Source organism: Centruroides sculpturatus, unplaced genomic scaffold (assembly GCF_000671375.1).
Source record: "Centruroides sculpturatus isolate CEXI.00-Female unplaced genomic scaffold, Cexi_2.0 scaffold445, whole genome shotgun sequence".
Classification (NCBI taxonomy): domain Eukaryota; kingdom Metazoa; phylum Arthropoda; class Arachnida; order Scorpiones; family Buthidae; genus Centruroides; species Centruroides sculpturatus.
In genome coordinates, this window is record NW_019384683.1 from 280,792 (window position 1) to 299,154 (window position 18,363).

The 18,363-nt window shown below is 30.1% G+C and overlaps 1 protein-coding gene across 1 annotated transcript in view; it reads left to right on the top strand.

The window, feature by feature from the left end:
* The window catches only part of LOC111626995 (telomere length regulation protein TEL2 homolog), a 52,357-nt gene that overhangs the window by 12,225 nt on the left and 21,769 nt on the right, over window positions 1-18,363 (top strand). The window contains exons 4-8 of the mRNA XM_023370534.1: window positions 2,937-3,084; window positions 3,154-3,256; window positions 5,625-5,693; window positions 6,522-6,663; window positions 6,734-6,870. Coding sequence (XP_023226302.1) covers window positions 2,937-3,084; window positions 3,154-3,256; window positions 5,625-5,693; window positions 6,522-6,663; window positions 6,734-6,870 — 599 coding nt within the window. The remainder of the gene's footprint in view (window positions 1-2,936; window positions 3,085-3,153; window positions 3,257-5,624; window positions 5,694-6,521; window positions 6,664-6,733; window positions 6,871-18,363) is intronic.

Here is an 18,363-nt window from a genome sequence, read left to right on the forward strand (position 1 = left end):
ATTATTTGTTTTTTGGGCCAATATAATTTATGCATTTTAAGGGTAAGTATACCACCAGTATGGAACTTTATGTTCATCTATTTCATTATGCCTGAAATGTGTAATTTAAAATGCGCATCAACTGAACTAAAATAAAAGATGAAGGAATGCCAAGTGTTCGAATTGATTACACTACATAGTGTCTAATCAACAAATGAAAATTACGGCACGTTTTTGGATTATCAAATGATTTTACTTGTTATTAGCACCTTTTTTTTTTATGAAGCCCATCCCTATCCTCAAAATAAAGCTTTTTGCCATTTTATAAAATTTAAAAATATAAAAAGTTTTTGTAATAAAATATGATAACAGATGGTGCCACCAAATGTTTCTGGAAAACTTAAGCAACTTGTTGCTGGATTTTTTTATAATGTTGATGAGGAACGATACAATACATTTATAATTATTTACAATTATTATTGTTGAATTTTCTTTAAAAACAGTAAAATTGGTTGTATGAGGTGGAAAATAAATGCTGAAGATTGTAAACACAATCTATAAGAATATTATTAATCAAATGTTTTCTTGAAATCTGATTAATATAATTTGCATACATACTTTTGCCTTTTTACAAATAATGTGAACCTACACTCATATTAACAAATATGACATTATTTAATGTCAAAGTAAACAAAAGTGTCCTGTTTGCATTCTCCTTTTTAAATTTATTTAGCTCCCTTTATAGTTCATTGGAATTGCCAGTTATTTCTTTTTCAACTGAATGGTGATAGGTAATCCTTACAATATTCATTTTTGAAAATATTTATTCTTTATTAACCTTTAGTTGTGAGGATTTATCTTCCTCCTCATACCACTCATTACCAGTATAACAGTCATTACTCACTGATTCCCATAATTTGGTAAAAATAATCATACTTGTTTTCATCAATCTTTCTTAAATGTGATATGTATAGCTCACAATTATTTCAATTTTTCATATTTGAGGAGTTTTCAGTCTTTACTGAAAACTCCTGAAATATTTAAAAGTTTTCCTCAAAAACTTTAAAAGTTTGATGTTGTTATGACCAGAAATATGCCATAGGAAATTAATTCTTGTTTATCATTTAGCCTATTGTAAATTTAGTTTTATTATACCTCATATCACAATTACAGTTTCCAAGAACCTATCAACAATGTTAAGTGAGGACTTGCTATACTATTTTTCTTTTTCTTTCTACAAACAAATTTTTTTGTAATCTTTTTTCATTATTTTTCTTCACATAATATCCCATATTTTTTCTAATTACTTCAAAAATAAACTTTGTTCATTCTTTTTAAAGATATTTTACATTTATCAAGCATTTTGAAAATAAATACTTTTTGGAGGAACAAATATGCAAGAATGTCACTTTCTACAAAAAATTGATTCTCAATTGAAAATAAAATTTGGTGCCACATTTTTACTGTCTATAGTATCTGTAATGCATATTAAATGTGAAGAAATTTATTAATCATTCAAATAAATAAACATTGTTTTTACAGGCTTGTAGATCTGATACAACACAACAGGCTTGTAGATCTGATACAACAAACAGGCTTGTAGATCTATATTAAAAATCAAATTTATTATTATTATTTCTCATTAATAATTTAATTTAGTGATAATATTTGTTAAAAGTAACAAATTTTGAAGATAAAAAGTCTTATTTTTTGTCAAATTACTTTTTAAAGCTTCTGTATTCTCTTTTCAATTAATTCATTATTAACAACACTATAAATTACCAAAAAATGTTAGTACAGGTAACCCCCCGTATAACACGGCACTTCTATAGCACGGGTTCACTCTAACACGGTTCAAGAATTGGTACCATCCCCCGTATAACACGGTACTTTTATAGTACTGATTCACTCTGACATGGTTCGAGAAATGGGTAAAACCCTCGTACAACATGAAATGTAATAAATTTTTACATACTTAAGTACTAGTAGTTCACAAAAATAATAATTTTCGTGAACTATTAGTACTTCAGTGTGTAAATTTTCTTTTCTCGTCTCCATACACATGGTCCTTCGCGAAAATTGTTTCAATTTTGCCAGATCTCGACGCTTCTGCTTCTGGTGTTGCCAGATGTTTTTCCCTTATTCCATAAGTGCTTAGCACCATATAAGGAAATTTATAAAGATCTTTTAACTAGAAGCAAGCAATCTAAAATTACATACACTTTTTGCAAAAGGTAAAGCATGAATCTGAAAATAATGCAGAAAAATGCTCAGAGGATAACGATAACTTGCCAAAAATAAAACGCTCTCGGTTAATAGTGCTTTTAGTGATGACAAAGAAAACATTGTTTAATTTATATTAATATGTATCACTTAAGAAAATTTTAATAAAGATATTTAACTTAATTATGAAAATATAGTAGCATGTTTTTTAATTTTTGGAACCTAACCCTCCTTTTCGTACTAGTTCTTTGATTCGCATAACACGGCAATTTTTTGGAACGTAACTACCGTGTTATATGGGGGTTACCTGTAGTTTTCTGTTTTTAGTTATTTATATTTTGTCACAACTGAAATTTTATAATAAAATATTGTTGAAATTATACTTAATAGCAGAAAATTCTCTCAAAAACAGTAACAAATAAATATTAGTAAAACTTTTCAAATACAAAGCAATTGAATACACAAATCAAAACCAAAAAGGCAATTGTTCTATGTAAAATTCTGGAACAGAATGGCTTTGAGCATTCATTATGTTCAAACTGTTTTGAACAGTCAGTATGGCCTTCTCCCATTTGACAGAGATTCACCCAACAGAAACTTACTTGATAGAAATATAATAAATTTTTATTCTATTAATTATCTTATTACAAAATAACTATTACTTATAACATTAGCCATTTTGTATTACTAATATAATGAAATATGCAAACAGTAATAAATTATTATTATTATAGATAAAACACTTGATTATTTGTATGACAATGTTGTAAAAGCTTTGAAGAATGATTTTATTTGGAGAAGGATAATTCAACGTTTGATCCTAGGTGTATCATCTAGAACTATGGAATCTGTGTTAAAATCTTTACTACAGAGATTATCATGGTATTTATAATCTAATCCATAAATCAATAGTAATAATTCATTTAAATAACTTTAAAATGTTTTTTTAAGGTATGGCCAAGTTGAATGGTTTTTAGGAAATTCTATAAATTCTACTCAAAACATTCATTATTTATTGACTACAAAATTTTTAATTGTCAGCTATTTTGAAAAAGTAAGCAAAGATTTAATTTCATGAATAAATTTGTTTAGCATATTTGTTTTTACAGAATTATAATTATTAGATAAATATGTTTTTGTGGTGATTATAATCTATTAAATATCAAAGTTAAAAATAAATAATTAATTACAGTATTAGAATCAGTACAATTTTAAAAGAATCAAATCAAAATTTCTTACTTTTATAAAAGTATATGTATAATTTGTAATTACAATATAAATTATAGTATAATTTAATGTCATTTCAGTTATAAATTAAATATTGATTATTTTAGAAATTTTTTAAAATTTATCATTTTTATGTAAAAACCACATTACTAAGTTAACAATAAATAATTGGGCTGCAATTTAAAATATTAGACCTGTAAATTCCCACTGTCCATCTGTTGTCTGTCTGTCTTTCCTTAATCTTGAGAACAGCATTAGATAGATGAAAGCTAAGATCAAATATGGAAACCTAGGGACAGGAGGCTTAGATTAATTACAGGGTTTATCAGAATGACGTTTTAAAAATTGGGGGATTGTAGAGGATGAAATTTTGAACATTTTGATATAAGGAACCTATAGCCAGAAATTTGAACTAAAGTGTCTACAACAGTAGGAAGTGCTTGACCGCCCTTCAGTTTGGTAGCTACCTTTCTGTCCATTGACATCATGTTATTTCTGTGGATGGAAGACTGTAAACACACAACTACAGTGGTCTAATTGAGCCTGTGTACAGGACGTTTGTGTACTTAGTGCTTGTCGTCCTTCAGATCACCCCTTGCATCTACTGGTGTTGTGCTGTAAACACACAGTTAGTCAATGTGAGTTCCTTGTGTATGCAACAACTGTAGAAACAGTTCATAAGCTTATGGAGCGCATCTTTACAGCATTTAATACCATCAGAGGGGAGCATGGCATCTTACAGAGAGTCAGACAAAACATGGTTTGTCATTGCACATTATGTAACGAAGTTGGGTGGTTGTCACGTTGAACATTTACTCTAAAGTAGTGCAGCCACTGATTCAATGTACAGTTTGATTGTACTCTACTGTTTTGTCAATAAAACTTGTCATAAATACTGTATTCTGCTATTTCATTCAGCATACTGACCACATAGAATGTGCAAAGTGCTGTAGACTCTTTATCTCATTTCCAGCTATAAGTTCCTTACATTCAAAATTTCATCCTCTACAATTCCCCAAATTTTTAAAATGTCATTCTGATACACCCTGTATATACAAACTTCCAATGAAAACTGGCAGTCATGTTATTTCAATTCCAACATTTTCTCCTGAAAGGTGTTAGATAGATAACCTGCACGATTGTTAAAGGAAAAGTATAATGTACAGGGACAAACCACTACTAATTTGAGGTGGAGAGCATATATTTTAAATTAAATCAATTAAAAATATGATTAAAACTTGCAGCCTGGCTGGCATTGTATTATTGTGATGGCAATTATTGTGATGATGTCACAATAATTACTTATTTGGTATATAAAAATTCATCAATTTTTCTATGCCAAAAAGCTTAAGAAATTTTTTTTAAAATCTGGTATGAATTTATAGTAGGTAATAAACTTAAAACACTTAGATGGACATTAATAAGGATAAAAACACAATACTTACATACTATGTAGATTTTTAACTTATACAATCATTTTTATATATATAGATGTCTGTCTGTCCTTCATGCATTACTACGCCATTTATCCGATTGACATGAAACTTTGGAAAGTTGTTTAATACACTCTCGCAAAGGTTTCTGGCATAGTACATTTATCCTACAATAGATGGCGTGCATATATATATATGAGCATTTCAGCATGGTTAGGTGTTGAAACTTGAAATTTGGTACACAGTTAGGGTACGTCACGAGAACACACACTAACAAGGGATTTTTCGAAATCCCCCCCGCAGGGAAAGGGACAGGATTAAGGCTTCAACAATTGAAGTGTTAAGAGAAAGTAACGTGCAAGATTTACAGGCACAGATGCAGTTTTTTGCGTTAAATCGAACATAATTTTAGATCCATCTAAAAATTTTCTAATTAGTCTGAAAACAAGGAATCTAATTCTTGCATTCTGTGAAAANGCAGTGCCACAGTACTGGCGAAAATTTAAATTTGCCGACTGGAATTCTTTCGGATAATCGACGCTCTACTGTATAAGTTTTTTATTTATTAAAATATATTGTAATTATTTCATAAGAATAATAATAATAGATAAATTTGGTAGAAAAATTTAATTAAAATATGGCTAGCATTTTAACAGTATTAATTTTATGTTACCACAAAAATATGTTCTTGAACCTGTAATTGTAAATTATGATCTAAATATTATTATTATCACAATAAATATTTTTTCCTCAAATATTAAGGATATTATAATTCAAAATATCATTGGATATCTTGCACAATCACCAGAACGAAGAAAAATATTTTATAAGGTAAAAAAACTTATTTCAATTTAAATTTAAAAAACTTTCAAATTTCAAATTTACATTTAGGCCAGGAACACACATGCGTAAAATTGTGTGGCAGAAAACTGAATGTGAATCAGAAATCAGCTTTCAGTTCCGTTTCTGTTTTATGTTTTTATGCCAGAACACACATATGTAAAAATTCTGGCCAAATAGGAAACACCACTGCCACCAACAGTGCTAATTTTATTAATTTTTTCCTCTCATATAGGCTATCTATCCCTTTGTACCTTCCATTTTTTTTCCACTTTCTCTGCTATAATATAGAAAATTTAAATTGATAGACTTGTATTCCGAATTCAAATAAAGAACGTGTGATCTAAATACTAGGCCTATATATTGATTCTACTAGACATACCTGTTATTTGAAATTTTGCACCTATAGCCATCCATAAACATTGTTTAAATACAGTGTCTTTATACATGACACTGATGTGGTCGAACAGATTTAATAAACTCCTCTATTTCATTTATTTTTTGTTTTTTTGAGACCATCACAATTGTATGGTTAATCCTCATTGCCGCCATTGTTAGAATAAAACCGTGTGTCTACTTTGATGTCACAGAAAAGACTTCTCTTTATTGGAAGAATTTTGGTGTAAAAAGTAGAGACATGCTCTACTCAATTTTCAGTTCTGTTTCAGCCAAAATTTCAGAAAAATTTTTACATTTTCTGTTTTATGCTAGATTTTATGCAGAATTTTACGCATGTGTGTTCCTGGCCTTACATTTACAAAATAAAAATATAATTTTTGATTTTAACTGTTTTTTTTCTTTTTTCTTACTAATTAATAGACATTTAATAAGCTGTTGGATGTGTGGAGTGATGGCAGTGCCCTAAAACATCAAACATATCAACAACAATTATATCTTACCAGAATACTTATGATTTGCACAAGCTATTTAAAAATTCATGGTTTAGAAGATCATAAACAAGGTTATAATTGTTTGTATAAGTACTTGGTTTTAAAATATAAAATTTTATAATTGTTATTTATTTTTTAAAGATTATCTAAATAAACTGATGCAAGGAGTTCACAATCATATTGCCAGTTCTCAAGCTTCAATTCGTCTTCATGGAATGATTATTGGTGAATCCATTTCTCCAGTTATAGAATCTGAAGGACCTGAATTAAAATTTGAGGTAGAACTCTATTTAAATAAAATGAAAGTTATTTTGCACAACTTTTTATCTTAAAAGTTTCTGTATAAATTATTAAAACTGTCCAAATATTATATATAATGGATGGGCAAGCAAGAGTTCAGTTGGAGCCGAAATGTAGGTTTTGCAAAATGCACGGGAGCCACAGTTTTGTACTTTTTTATTTTGTACCACAGTTCTGTACCACAATTTTACTATATAATAAACTTGTCATAAATACTGTATTCTGCTATTTCATTCAGCATACTGACCACATAGAATGTGCAAAGTGCTGTAGACTCTTTATCTCATTTCCAGCTATAAGTTCCTTACATTCAAAATTTCATCCTCTACAATTCCCCAAATTTTTAAAATGTCATTCTGATACACCCTGTATATACAAACTTCCAATGAAAACTGGCAGTCATGTTATTTCAATTCCAACATTTTCTCCTGAAAGGTGTTAGATAGATAACCTGCACGATTGTTAAAGGAAAAGTATAATGTACAGGGACAAACCACTACTAATTTGAGGTGGAGAGCATATATTTTAAATTAAATCAATTAAAAATATGATTAAAATTTGCAGTCTGGCATTGTAACAATGTCACAATAAATAATTGCTTGTTTAGTTTTTAGTTTGCCATTCAAACAATTAAATAAAAATTAATTTTTAATCAAAAAATTAAATATTTGTTGAGTTATCAATTAATAATTAAACAATTTATTAGTCAAGCAAAATTTATAATTACAGTAGAGCGTCGATTATCCGAATCAATTGGGGACTGGGGTTGTTTGGAAAATCAATATTTCGGATAACCGATTATGTACGAAAAAATATATTAACCTATCTCATGTTGAAATTTCTCTCTGTTACTTGTCGCTTTGCGTTGAATTTTCATCGATGTTAAGCCTAATGTAAACTTTTTAAAATAATAATCGTGACTATTGTATCGTTAAAAATTATTACTTTATTTTTTACAAACAAAATAAATATATTGAAAAATATAAAAACAATAAAAAATTATACTTCAGAAGTTAATTTAGTATCAAAAACGTAAAATATTTGAGTAGCCCAAGACATAGCCAAAGATTNTAGCATGGAAAATAATATAAGTAAAATATGGCAATTGGTATAATTTTGACCCCTCTAGTTTGCATTTCTCAATTTTTTGACATTCCACAGATAAATTATATAAACAGTTCTTAAGATCTGTTACAAGGTTATATGTAACCTTGTAACAGATGTGTTATCTGTCAAGCCAAACAAAATGAACTGCTTGTAGCCTAATATCTTAACTGTGTGTGGAATCCTTATTCTGCATTATACAAGTATTTTCCAAAATAAAATACAGTGGAACCTCGGTATACAACCTTAATCCGTTCCCGATGTTTGGACTTATACCGAATTGGACATATACCAAACCAACCTTTCCCATAAGAAGTATGTAAAAATGATTAATCCGTTCTCGTGTAAAAAAAAATGGCTGGCTTTAAACACCTCACTTTCCTGGCTAGCTCCTGCTTGATTTTTCGTGAGATCAGCGTGTATCTTTTTAGCTTTCTCGCAAATAATTGCTTCCGATACGCTGTCTCCAGCACTGTTTTTCAGTTATCCAAAGCAAAAGCAATTTCTTGACATGATCTAATGTCTTCGATCTCTGTTTAGAAATTTATTTAACCCCTTTCGCAATGTCAGCAGATTTAATAATGTCTTTATTTTTCGCGATTGTCCATATCATCGTTCTCGGAATACGGTAAACAACAGTTAAAATCTCGAACATGCGTGCCACCTTCGTATTCCTCAACAATCTCTTTCATCAGTTCCATTGTAACTCTAGTCATTTTTTTAGTTTTCTGTCGCTTTTCATTTGCCTTTTTGCAGTTTGTGATTAATAAAAATAATAAAATTTTACTTATGAATTAAAACCAGAAGAAATTTAACAAAGTTATAAACCGTTGCACCGCGAACGTCTAGTCTGGTCTAGTATACCGATAGTGCTACTTGTTCATTGATGGTGCGTATAATTGAATTATGTCGTATACTGAACAAAAGTCGTATAACGAGCAAAATTTGTTTCGTCCAAACAGCACGTATTCTAAAGCAGACATATACTGAGGTACCACTGTATTTAGAAAAGCTACATATTCATAACTGCAATGATCTCTTTTAAGAACTAAAATAAATTCTTCATACAATAACCATTGATCTTGCAGCATCAGAAAGGTTTACAAAATTGATTATGAAATATTTGGATAAAGTAAGTCGTCTTACGATTCAAAATGCAACAACCCGATGAAGATTGATTTTGTTATCTTTCCGATTAGTTTCTCGGAATTCCACTCCATCATTTCTGAGAAATAATCATTTATTTAATCTTATATGGCCAATGATAACAATGTTAAGAAAAAATTGTACTGAAAATCAAATAATTTGGAAATATTTAAAAGGAAATTAAATACAGTCAAAGCTAAGTCTGATTAATATTAAGTGACCGATAATTAGTTGTGATTGCAAAAAGGCAGTGTACTAGGATTTTTGTTAAGAATTTTAACTTTTTATGAGTATGTAGCCAACGTTGTCAAATTTCAATATAAAAATTATAACTTACATGATGTTTTTTATGTGCAGATGTAGCATTACTAATAATCAAAAATTGAAAAAATTAATTTAGAAGTTATGAAATGATTTAGATAGATTACATGCCAGAAAAATGAACATAATTATATTTAGAAACACTCATTCACAAACTTAGTTACACATGTGAATATTAAATATAAAACTTTGTGCTAATTAACAAATGCTTAAATATTAAATGAACAATCTAACATTTGATTATTCATTGTGATGAACGAGCACAAAGTTTATGCTAATAATTCAATTCCTATACTCCAAATAGTATAAATTAATTTAATGGAATAATTCTAAAATTTATTCTAAATAAATAATCTGGTTAGACAGCTAATTTACTTTCTATATCTGGAACATAACTTCTTGCACAATATTCAACAATGAAATGTTCCCTTCTATTATATTTTCCAAATTATGTGCTTAAACTTAGGTGCATTTTAGAGGATTTTAAATTGAAATTTTTATAGTAGTAAGCAAATTGAATACAGAGAGTTTGAGCGAAGTGAGAAGGAGTTGAGCTGAAAGAGTAGCAAAACATGGACGTGCACATGTACACGATCTTTATTATAATACTCTGAAAGACTGTGATCAGTAGCGTCAGAGTATTAGCACATCTAGTACATCAGAACACTTAAGTATTACAGTGATCAAGTTGGTGTCACAAATGTATCAATAATTATTATGAGAAACAAAATATAAATAAATAAATAAAATTAAAAGAAAATAATAGAAATGAAATAACAAAAAGTGTACTGTAATAAATACAGTGGAGTGATACAATGCAAATGATTTAAGTGACATTGAACAGTATCTGTGATACTGTTCAATGTCACTTAGTCACTGTTCAATGTCAAGATACAGTAGCACATTATACAAAGCCAAAATAAACATTACAAAAAAAGAAAAAAAACAAGTGAAACTATATTACAATAAATGCAACTATAATACAATATAATAATTAGTAGCAAAGCAAGTAGAGGTTGAGTAAGCAAATGGGGGAAGTTGGTGTAACTAGCAAGTGGAAGTTGCAGGTTCAAATCCCACTCTGGGCTAGTTCTTTTCTCCCAGACAGTTCTAAATTATTTAATAAATTATTAAAAATTTGGTTAAAAATCAATGTATTATTATATATACAGTGGATTTCGCTTAATTGAGACACATTGGAACTAATCCATTTTGGTTTAATTAAGTGGCTGCCCAATTAAACAAACTAATAATAAAATACATAGGTAAATAAGTAGGTAAAAAATAATAATTAGGTACCTATTTTAATGCTTTATTAAACCAAAATACAGAAAATATTTTTACTATAAATTTGCCAGTCTCATGACAATAGATAACTGATTCGCATAATGCTAGTTGCCAAATATAAGTAGTAACATAAATAAGGGTTGATCATTTGAGCCATTTTTGATCGAACAATTTTTCCTTTCTTTCTTTTTAGTTAGAACATGTTCTAACTAAAAAGGGAGAAAGAAAAGAGCTTGTCCAAAAGTCATTTTACGGTCTTCCTTTGAGCACAGTTGCCTTTACTTGGAGATGGGTTACTTTGGTGGGAGTGTCTATAGAATCCGCCAGCTCGGTGCTGGTCTCAATAATCAGATGGCTGCTGTCCTAATCTAGACATAAGTATGCACACATTGCCTTTCAAGGGAACTCTAGCTGTCTTCTAATGCAGTCAAGAGACCTCGAAAAATTGTCTGGGGATCTTTGTTCCTTCACTTTTAAGGGGATCATCTGGTCAAATCCAGAACTGGGTCAGTAACTTGCATTCAGGTCTGCCTCAGATGAAATCCCCATGTGATATATCCCGCTATGCTGACTCCCTCCAGAAAAACCGAACTGCCCGAGCAAGACAAAATTGCTTTGTCTCTGCTAATCGTTAGGCCTACATGACATTAGTGTATGTAGTGCCTACATATTTTCAGAAGATTACTAAAATAGATAAAAAATTGCTAAATTCATTTTCTGTTACTGTCTCAATTAAGTGATTAAATTATGTATTAATTTATTAGTTTGGTTTCTGTTCTTTGAGATTTGGCCCAATAAGGTAGCTGCCCCAATTAAGCGGAATCTACTGTATATATTTTTTTTATATATAAAGTATATTTATATACTGTATAATGTAAAATACACAGTCAACCCCCTATAACACAGGTTTATATAATGCGGATTCATATATCGCGGCAAAAAAATTGCGACTGTATTCATATAAAGATGCTAAAAGATATTCATAAAATGCGGTAAAACGTTATGGTCAACTTGTGTCGCNTCCTCAAATATTAAGGATATTATAATTCAAAATATCATTGGATATCTTGCACAATCACCAGAACGAAGAAAAATATTTTATAAGGTAAAAAAACTTATTTCAATTTAAATTTAAAAAACTTTCAAATTTCAAATTTACATTTAGGCCAGGAACACACATGCGTAAAATTGTGTGGCAGAAAACTGAATGTGAATCAGAAATCAGCTTTCAGTTCCGTTTCTGTTTTATGTTTTTATGCCAGAACACACATATGTAAAAATTCTGCTCAAATAGGAAACACCACTGCCACCAACAGTGCTAATTTTATTAATTTTTTCCTCTCATATAGGCTATCTATCCCTTTGTACCTTCCATTTTTTTTCCACTTTCTCTGCTATAATATAGAAAATTTAAATTGATAGACTTGTATTCCGAATTCAAATAAAGAACGTGTGATCTAAATACTAGGCCTATATATTGATTCTACTAGACATACCTGTTATTTGAAATTTTGCACCTATAGCCATCCATAAACATTGTTTAAATACAGTGTCTTTATACATGACACTGATGTGGTCGAACAGATTTAATAAACTCCTCTATTTCATTTATTTTTTGTTTTTTTGAGACCATCACAATTGTATGGTTAATCCTCATTGCCGCCATTGTTAGAATAAAACCGTGTGTCTACTTTGATGTCACAGAAAAGACTTCTCTTTATTGGAAGAATTTTGGTGTAAAAAGTAGAGACATGCTCTACTCAATTTTCAGTTCTGTTTCAGCCAAAATTTCAGAAAAATTTTTACATTTTCTGTTTTATGCTAGATTTTATGCAGAATTTTACGCATGTGTGTTCCTGGCCTTACATTTACAAAATAAAAATATAATTTTTGATTTTAACTGTTTTTTTTCTTTTTTCTTACTAATTAATAGACATTTAATAAGCTGTTGGATGTGTGGAGTGATGGCAGTGCCCTAAAACATCAAACATATCAACAACAATTATATCTTACCAGAATACTTATGATTTGCACAAGCTATTTAAAAATTCATGGTTTAGAAGATCATAAACAAGGTTATAATTGTTTGTATAAGTACTTGGTTTTAAAATATAAAATTTTATAATTGTTATTTATTTTTTAAAGATTATCTAAATAAACTGATGCAAGGAGTTCACAATCATATTGCCAGTTCTCAAGCTTCAATTCGTCTTCATGGAATGATTATTGGTGAATCCATTTCTCCAGTTATAGAATCTGAAGGACCTGAATTAAAATTTGAGGTAGAACTCTATTTAAATAAAATGAAAGTTATTTTGCACAACTTTTTATCTTAAAAGTTTCTGTATAAATTATTAAAACTGTCCAAATATTATATATAATGGATGGGCAAGCAAGAGTTCAGTTGGAGCCGAAATGTAGGTTTTGCAAAATGCACGGGAGCCACAGTTTTGTACTTTTTTATTTTGTACCACAGTTCTGTACCACAATTTTACTATATAATATAAATATAATATAAAACAAATATTGAATTTTTTAATAAACATATTTTCACAAAATTGTGGAAATAAAATTGTAAAAATAATAATAAAAAGCAGAAATTAACACTTTCAGCAAGAGTTGCATGTAACTCAAAAAGAGCTGCATTTGCTCATGTCTGATATATGACAATACTGATACAATAAAACATCATAATAACTCTAGTTGATGGCTTTTGAATATATACAATACAAAAAATTTACTTCAATAAATATTTGAATTTAATTATATCAACAACAATAGCTTGTACTTGTCAAAATAAATGCTTCAACTATATTTTAATATTTATATTAACAGTTTATATATTTTTTTATTAGTAATATGTAAAATAAATAAAAAATATTATATATNGTGACATTGAACAGTATCTGTGATACTGTTCAATGTCACTTAGTCACTGTTCAATGTCAAGATACAGTAGCACATTATACAAAGCCAAAATAAACATTACAAAAAAAGAAAAAAAACAAGTGAAACTATATTACAATAAATGCAACTATAATACAATATAATAATTAGTAGCAAAGCAAGTAGAGGTTGAGTAAGCAAATGGGGGAAGTTGGTGTAACTAGCAAGTGGAAGTTGCAGGTTCAAATCCCACTCTGGGCTAGTTCTTTTCTCCCAGACAGTTCTAAATTATTTAATAAATTATTAAAAATTTGGTTAAAAATCAATGTATTATTATATATACAGTGGATTTCGCTTAATTGAGACACATTGGAACTAATCCATTTTGGTTTAATTAAGTGGCTGCCCAATTAAACAAACTAATAATAAAATACATAGGTAAATAAGTAGGTAAAAAATAATAATTAGGTACCTATTTTAATGCTTTATTAAACCAAAATACAGAAAATATTTTTACTATAAATTTGCCAGTCTCATGACAATAGATAACTGATTCGCATAATGCTAGTTGCCAAATATAAGTAGTAACATAAATAAGGGTTGATCATTTGAGCCATTTTTGATCGAACAATTTTTCCTTTCTTTCTTTTTAGTTAGAACATGTTCTAACTAAAAAGGGAGAAAGAAAAGAGCTTGTCCAAAAGTCATTTTACGGTCTTCCTTTGAGCACAGTTGCCTTTACTTGGAGATGGGTTACTTTGGTGGGAGTGTCTATAGAATCCGCCAGCTCGGTTCTGGTCTCAATAATCAGATGGCTGCTGTCCTAATCTAGACATAAGTATGCACACATTGCCTTTCAAGGGAACTCTAGCTGTCTTCTAATGCAGTCAAGAGACCTCGAAAAATTGTCTGGGGATCTTTGTTCCTTCACTTTTAAGGGGATCATCTGGTCAAATCCAGAACTGGGTCAGTAACTTGCATTCAGGTCTGCCTCAGATGAAATCCCCATGTGATATATCCCGCTATGCTGACTCCCTCCAGAAAAACCGAACTGCCCGAGCAAGACAAAATTGCTTTGTCTCTGCTAATCGTTAGGCCTACATGACATTAGTGTATGTAGTGCCTACATATTTTCAGAAGATTACTAAAATAGATAAAAAATTGCTAAATTCATTTTCTGTTACTGTCTCAATTAAGTGATTAAATTATGTATTAATTTATTAGTTTGGTTTCTGTTCTTTGAGATTTGGCCCAATAAGGTAGCTGCCCCAATTAAGCGGAATCTACTGTATATATTTTTTTTATATATAAAGTATATTTATATACTGTATAATGTAAAATACACAGTCAACCCCCTATAACACAGGTTTATATAATGCGGATTCATATATCGCGGCAAAAAAATTGCGACTGTATTCATATAAAGATGCTAAAAGATATTCATAAAATGCGGTAAAACGTTATGGTCAACTTGTGTCGCGACAGGATTGGTCGAATCTGGACCAATAGTGGATGAGCAGCCGAACTGCTTACACGCTACAGAGAGTTTAGGTGGGTAAGTTGAGTTTACTATCGTCTGTACAGTATATAAATTAGGTACTATAAATCTAATACAGTACTGTAATTTTATACATTTCTTGTGAAAAAAAAATTTCTTATTCGACGGCCATAAAAATTATTTTTATTAATGATGTCTCCAAAGTTCAACGAATTTTTTTCTGTAAAAAAACTTATCAGAAAATGCACCCACCATTTGGTGCGCCGTTTTTGTCGTGGAGCATGTTACAAAAACAAGCTTAAGCAATGCCGTTGAGTCAAATTAGTCTAGAATTGATTAATTTTATGGAAGAAAACCTTTCAAACAGCCATAGTCTGTAAACTGCACATGTGCTGGGCTGTGATTGGCTCATGTATTTAAGGATTCCTACAATGTGAAATTCTTATAAAGTGGAACATATCTACTGCATTATAGGGGGTTGACTGTATATAGTATATACAGTAAAAACTATCTATAATAGAATCCCAGAGGACTGAGCAATTCTTCTTTAGTAGATAAGTTTTCACTATATAGGTTACCTACAACAGGTATCCCTTGATTAATGTGATTAATTAATCCCTCAATGCTACCATGTATATATGTATATCAAAATCGCATTAATCAAATACAGTCAGTACTCAACCAAACAATTACCACTCACTAGAATAAATTTTTGGTTAATAACAAATATTTTTAATATGAAATCTTAGAGTTGCCTACCTTCATTGGACAAAATTATGCTTGATTCAGTTTGTTTTTTAACTTAATGCGTATGGAACACAATCATCATGTTTTACAACTATTTAAGTTGAATGAAGTGTTTTAACAATGTGTCTGTGATACACTATTTGTTTCAAGTTCACAAGTTAACAATTTCTTTTCACAATTTCTCTTTATCAACAGTGGTCCATACGTTTTGTATCCTTTGGTTCAAAATTTCCTGAATGAAACTTTCAATACATATTTGACATGTTAGAAGTTTAGGAGCATCTTCCCTATACATACTGAGTATTTTTTACTGTTTGTATAGCATTATATACTTTATAAAACTTAGAATGTAGATCAGGCATATTATGCTTTTTATCTGCAGATATTTTTACTTGATTTTATTCAGACAAACTGAATTGTGATGAAAAAAAGCTTCTAAATGAAGAATACAATCTCATATTAGCAATATTGTGTTAAATTGCACAACTGTTATAATTAAATCACATTTAAGTTTAAACAGCTGTTAAAAATACACAAAAATTTTGTGTTGAGCATGGAAGAGGATATCTTTTTCATTATACAGCTTGATTTTCTTTTCTGTTTCCACATCAGACAGGTTCCACTGTATACAATGCGTGCCGTAGAACTTCCACAGGAGAAAAACAAAAAATAAAAGAGAGAGAGAGTAAAGAATTATTTAGCTGTCAACATTACGAGCCTTCGAGAAAACCTTGTAAGCGATTGTAAGTTATCCTTGTTTATTCCTAGTTATCTTAGGATACCCATTTTGTATTATTTCTGAGAAAGAGAGCAGATCGTGAAATTTAAATATTGTATGGAAAGAAAAAAAAAACGAATTGTTGGAAAAATTAATGAGAAGTAATTGTACCGCATTATGAAAAAAATTTTTTGTCAGAAGTTGTTGATTATATTGATAACATTGATGTCGTAAAGAAAAAAAAGTCTTTGATTACACGCGATAATAACCGCATTTTGTTGATTTTATGTAAACCTCAAGAGACAAAGAGAGAGAGAGAAAAAAACAAATCTTTTATTGTAAATTGCTACAGCCTTAGAAATAAGAACAGTGAAAATCGAACTTGCTCACTCAGAACAAGCATGATTTTGAAAAGGCCGGGGTGACGTGAGGGACGAAGAGACCTCAATAAAGTGTTATTTTAGATTTTAATTATTTTGGAATTCAATCATTTAACTTTGATTATTTTATCAAAAGTTAGGCTAAAATCCATAAAAATTGTTTTCCATGGATTTGGTTCCTTGTTGAGGATGATCCATCTAGTCATTATTGTGTTACCCAGAACTTTCGATAAATATCCAGTATTGGACACCAGGCCCTTAACAACAGACTCCTGGCCTCATGGAAAAACCCAGAAGGAAACCAAAAATAACAAAGGAGAGTGATGACAAATCAAGTCAGTCATCATCCTCCAAGGTTTGTCCACAAAAGTTGCCTCCAAAGTGAGCTAAAATACTGTGCCTCTGTTGATATCAACATACGGATACCTATCATGCCCTAGTTCTTGATTTATTCTACCCGTCAGATACCTCCCTGCGAAGACCTGTTACCGAAACAATTCGAATATAAAGACCCTTCAACCACCTGAAGAATTCACCGAACACCCGAAGAATCCCGTGTTTGAGTCATCAAGTCATCCATCCTCAACTTCTTTATAAGGTATTTATCCACACATGAGTCATTTGTAAACTCTCTCTCTTGTATATATCATGTACTCCTGCCCGCTAAAATAAATTTGTTATTGTTTATTAATATGGAATCTGAGTGAATCACTTCCTCGTTTCTCTCTCCTCACCTCTACTCCGAATCCAACCACCTACCCACGACCACTCGCGTGACGTAAAGTCGCAATTTCCAAGTCCTGCGAGACTCGGTGGTGTCACATCCTGATGTGATATCGAAGAGACACCGACTCTACGGTCACAGTATACAGGTTAATTTACATTGATTTCTGCAGAAAATTCAAGGGACCAAAGAAATCTTCCCTTAATGAGAGTTTTTTCACTATATACAGGTTCCATTAAAAGCAAATTTGATTGTATATACTTCTTACATATAGACTAGATAGATATCAAAGTAATAATTATTTCATAAATTTCTGTATCTACATAATAAAATAAGCCAAACAACTACAGGATAACATTTTCTGTGATTATGTTTAATTAATTTCTAAATAATTCTTCCTAGAGAGAGACGTTAGGCACCATCTAAATATTCATCCAGAATATTTAGATGGTGCCTAATGTCTCATTGGAATATTCATCCAGAATATTCTAAATAATTTAGAATATTCTGGAAGAAAAGAATCACCCAGAGTGGGACTTGAACCCATAACTCTCGCTTACCGTGCAGATGCATTGCCAGTTACTTCTAAATTATTTAATTTAATTATAATTATTAAATTTAATAAAAGATGGCACCTAATACCTCTATCTAGGACAAATT